This window comes from Eurypyga helias, unplaced genomic scaffold (genome assembly GCF_000690775.1).
Source record: "Eurypyga helias isolate BGI_N326 unplaced genomic scaffold, ASM69077v1 scaffold9240, whole genome shotgun sequence".
In the NCBI taxonomy this organism is placed as follows: Eukaryota; Metazoa; Chordata; class Aves; order Eurypygiformes; family Eurypygidae; genus Eurypyga; species Eurypyga helias.
In genome coordinates, this window is record NW_010223744.1 from 7930 (window position 1) to 12429 (window position 4500).

At 39.2% G+C, this 4500-nt stretch overlaps 1 protein-coding gene across 1 annotated transcript in view; it reads left to right on the forward strand.

The window, feature by feature from the left end:
* LOC104509197 (endoplasmic reticulum resident protein 44-like) overlaps positions 1-4500 on the forward strand; it is a gene marked incomplete at its 5' end in the record, with an annotated part of 29881 nt that overhangs the window by 2792 nt on the left and 22589 nt on the right. Inside the window, one exon of the mRNA XM_010151092.1 lies at positions 3273-3513. Within this exon, the coding sequence (XP_010149394.1) occupies positions 3273-3513 (241 nt within the window). The remainder of the gene's footprint in view (positions 1-3272; positions 3514-4500) is intronic.

A 4500-nucleotide genomic window follows, 5' to 3' on the forward strand; every position in this document is an offset into this window, starting at 1 on the left:
TCATGCTGAAGGGAGAGACGCATCTGTAAGGGCAAGGAGGGTCTTAGTCACGCTGGAAGTATTGTTGCTAAAAGCTCTAGATCTGAGCTTAGTAAATGGGAGTGGTTGCATGCGTATTCATGAGTGGGTTAGTTCTGGCTGAGTTTGCGGGGTGTACCATGACCGCGTAACGCTAAAACCAGATGACAGTAAAAATTTAACTTGAAGTGCTGATTGTCATCTGCACGTTTGCTGCTCTGCATTGAGCGTGCCACTCCGTTGTGTAGTTCCCCTCACCTTCGTTGCCGTCAGCATCAAATAAAGATGAACCAAATCAAACTGGCTGTGCTTCTGTGCTCTCCAGCAGGTTTTGTTATTCAAAAGTACAATAGGGAAGCCGTAATATGAAATGTACTATTGGAAGCATTACCAGAGACTGGTTTGTCAGTTTGTCTTCCCTGTGTTGTGTTTAGAGTGGCAGTTAAACCAGTGTGTTTTGCTTCCCCTTGGGTGGACCGGGTAAGTATGGCCCTAGCTGTAATTTCCACCGAAGTATTTTGTTTGTCCAACTGTCACTTGTACTGTTACCTCTGGGAGTTTTTTTGGTTGGACTTTTTTTTTCCTACCCAATGCCTCAGCTGGATAGTTTAAAGCAGTGAGGATCCTGCACTTCTCGAGTCACAGGATTGTGACATTTCATCTGTAAATGCTGATAAGAACGTGAAGTGCAGATTCTCTAACACTGCACTTCTGTTATGCCACCTGACTGCGATTTTATCTACATTGATTCTTGGGCATTTCTGCCATGGAAGGCTAGTTTATACGTGTTTATGATAGCCCTTATATTTGCATTTGAGCAGTTGGGTTCGGTAATTCATACCTACTTTTAAAACAAGTTCCAGCCTGAAAGCTAAAACTGAACGGGCTTGTCTTTACTTTAAATTCCCGCTTTTCTTGATACCACAGAGAGATAGATAACTTGGTGTTTTGGAGCAGAGGAGTGAAAATGTATGCAGTATTGGAAATAAATGATATGGTTAATCAAAAGAAAGGCAGCTGAAAGTGAGTAGGTGTTGAAGTTTAGCATTTCGCTTGAAATGAGTTGACTTTTCTGTCTTACTAAACAGTAATCTCTGTGTACTAAAATATTAACAAAATAGAAATTGTGTGTTATTTTTACAGCAGTAGAATGTGTGTAGGCAGCAAGTATGGAAAATTCAGTCATCCACTTATACATTCAGTCCCTCAGATAATTCCAAGGTAGCCAGCATTCGCATGATATAGGAAGTACTGTTAATCATGAAAACACCACATCTACTTTTGGTTTCTTCCTCTTAAGATTATGCTTTAAAGGAGAGAGCTTGAATTCTGTGGTCACTACTTCCACAGAATACAGTAGAAATTCGGGTTTCATTTCAATATAGATTTTCATCGCTAGTCCAAAAGTGAACAAAACATACATGTATGGCGTTAACAAAATTAGTTCATTTCTTGTCTGCAGTGTCCCCGTGTGTAAAGAGTAGAATAAAGAGCACGGGGGAGACTGTAGAAGATCATTACGAGTAACAGGATAATAGGTTGCTCTCTGTAATGGTCCATGTGGCTCTCAAAACACAGTTCCTAATCAGCCTTCTGTTTGGACTCGACTGTGTATATGACATGACTCACAATTGTTTTCTCTATTGCTGTGCATCAAAGTAATTTCCAAAATATTTTTAAGTGCAGAAATGGCTTTTTCTTATCTTAAAGTACAGAGAGGAAAATACTGAGAAATTATTTGCTCTTCAAGGTTACATATGTGATCTATGACACCAGGTTCAGGAACCTATTTACATCTTTTGCAGGTACATGGACTGTGTTGCCTCTAAGTGGATGTTTAAGACAAGGACGCACGCCAGTGTGTGTGTTATGGCTCTGACCAGAGATTGGTTTTTTCCCTCCAGGCTAAGAGGAATAAGTGAAAATTAGAAATAGTTTGACAGAAAATACACTATGGGTCTTATCTTTATGGCCTTTTTTTAGGCAGGCCTCATGTCATTTTTTTTTGAGGCCCGACTAAACATTTCTATAAAAAACAGTGATCCTTAGGTTTGTGCCCAGAGACTTAAGCTTTAAAATTGTCTTTGAGTGCATGGGTCTGCTATTAATAGCTTTATGGAAAAAATGCAATGCACTATATTGTGATAATAAGGTATAATTTTCATGTCTGCAGTGCACTTTCTGAATGAACACCTTACATCTAATAATAATAGTACACAAGCTGTTGAGACGTTCTTATCCGTTTTTCGGGGGGCCATCACCGCTCTAGGAACAGGCCATTGAGAGATCTCTGGGGCTACGAATCGTTCCCAGTCATACAGGACAATCCTACAAATCCTATGCTTGTGTGTTAAATTCACTTGTAGGAGCCATTAGCTGTGAGGTGTTTTTTCCTGATTTGGGGTGTCAGTGCAATATAATTTGGAATTTCAGAGATACTGTTATAAATTGTGCATGGATTTTTTGGTTTGGGTTTTTTTTTCCCAAGACTTTCATCAGCAAAAAGTTATTTGATACTGCAGAGATATGTACCTACACCAAGTATTCCTGTAAGACACTCTTAAAATGGAAGTAGATGACAAAATATGCAGAGGAAAAATTAAAATCACACTACCTCTTTTTAATATGGTGGTCTGTCTACCTAGCTGTGTGCGGTTATATCAGTGTTGGGATAAATCATTATAAAATGGAACTGTCTATCAAAGCTAAAGAAATGTTTGCCGTCCATCTGTGTATATATGTAAAATCTGTATTTTGGTTCTGTTAGATTTTGCTTCTGTTGTCATGGAAGTTAATGCAATCCTTAAATCTGCTTTCAATAGCTTCCTTTGAATGTTTCCCTGATTAAATTTAAGGTATGGCTGTTGAGAGAATAATAATAGGAAAAGGAATTATTTGGTACCAATTTAAAAATAGCTCTAAAAACTTAACTATAGATCAGAAGTGATCATTAGTTAGTGTTTGGAACTAATATACTTTTGTCTCAGTCTTATAATAGACTGTAACTTGTATTACTAGAAAGTAATTACATAGAAAGTAACTTGCATTACTAATAAACACTCTGCTTAGTCGACAGGAATGGCAGCAGTTATTCTAAATTATGAAAATGTTCAGGCAGGGTCTGGAATCAAGTGGTAACAATTGAGAGCTGAAATGCTCTCACGGAGAGGGTGAATAATTTTTTTTTTATTTTTCCCCACCATTCTCCATTTACTGTTACCTCTTTCTGCTCTGAACTTTGTGGTTCATTATAGGGCTTCTGGGAATGCCGCCAGCAAGATGCTCCTGATTGATGGTTCTGAAGCCAAACTTCAGGGGCTCTTACAATGTCTGTCAGCTTCAGCGTTGCTGTCTCTCGGGATTGCTTTCAATTTGTATCATCCTACAGCAGACTGTAAACCCGTCTGCCTCCCGTTGTCCAGGAGTTTAATGCAGACCTCAGAGCAGCAGCAGATTAGCGGCGTGCATAAAGAAAAAGATACTTGGGGACCGAAAGTCAGCCACAGAGTCCTGTGGGGCTAGGACTTCAGGTGGTAACTTCGACACGTCAGTCTGGATTAGATGCGGGCTGGAGCTTGTTGCCGAACGTAAAACGATTTTGTGGTAGGGGAGAAAGATGGTTTAGTCGTCTGCCTTTAGGATTTCCCAGCAGGAGGAAAAGGTAAATGGAAAGTTTAGCAAGTGAAAATGAAGGCTGTTCTTGATGATTGCCTTGCAGGTATAATACTAATTAGAAATCATAATGCTCCAACAATAGATTTTCTGTATTCTTCAGATAGTTTGCTCTGGAAATGAGGACCTCTCTTGCATTTTAGTTCTTCACATCTCTACTTTTTAATTGACATAATGAAACAGACCTGCTTTTTTCCGTGTAAAGATTGTGCACAGTTATGCTGTTAAACTCTTCTGCAAGAAAGTGGTGTGTTAAGTATGATGAACTTGGAAAAGAAATACCACTGAAGCTATAGGCCTGTCTCTTCTGTCCAGTTAGTGATTAAACAACTATCAGCACTAACTGTTAAGAGTAAAATGGTGATAAAAGGTTGCTCTCTCCTGAATAATCAGTGGGCTTCGTTAACTGGATGTGTGGAGTGACAGTTGAACAGCAACACTCTCAGCAGATGAGTTGAAATAGGGTGTGCTTTTATTTCCTTTTTGAAAAAGGGGTATGAAACCTGGCAGAGGTCTGTCCTCGGGGGTGAATGGAACAGGTTGTGTGTCAGAGGAGGATAATGTTATCTTCTGGGCAGTGCTTTGAGGTCTTTCATTTAAAAAAAAAAAAAAAGAATAGAATAAACATCAGCTAATTTGTAGTTACTCACGGGAGTAACTAGTAATGGGTCCTGACAGAAGTGGTGTCATTCACTGACTTCAAGTGAGGACCAAAACTAGATCAGAAATAGTAGGATTTCTATGCTAATTCAACTTCCTAATAAAAACATGAGCAGTGTTATCTTCAGAAACTTCCAGGTACCTGAGCTG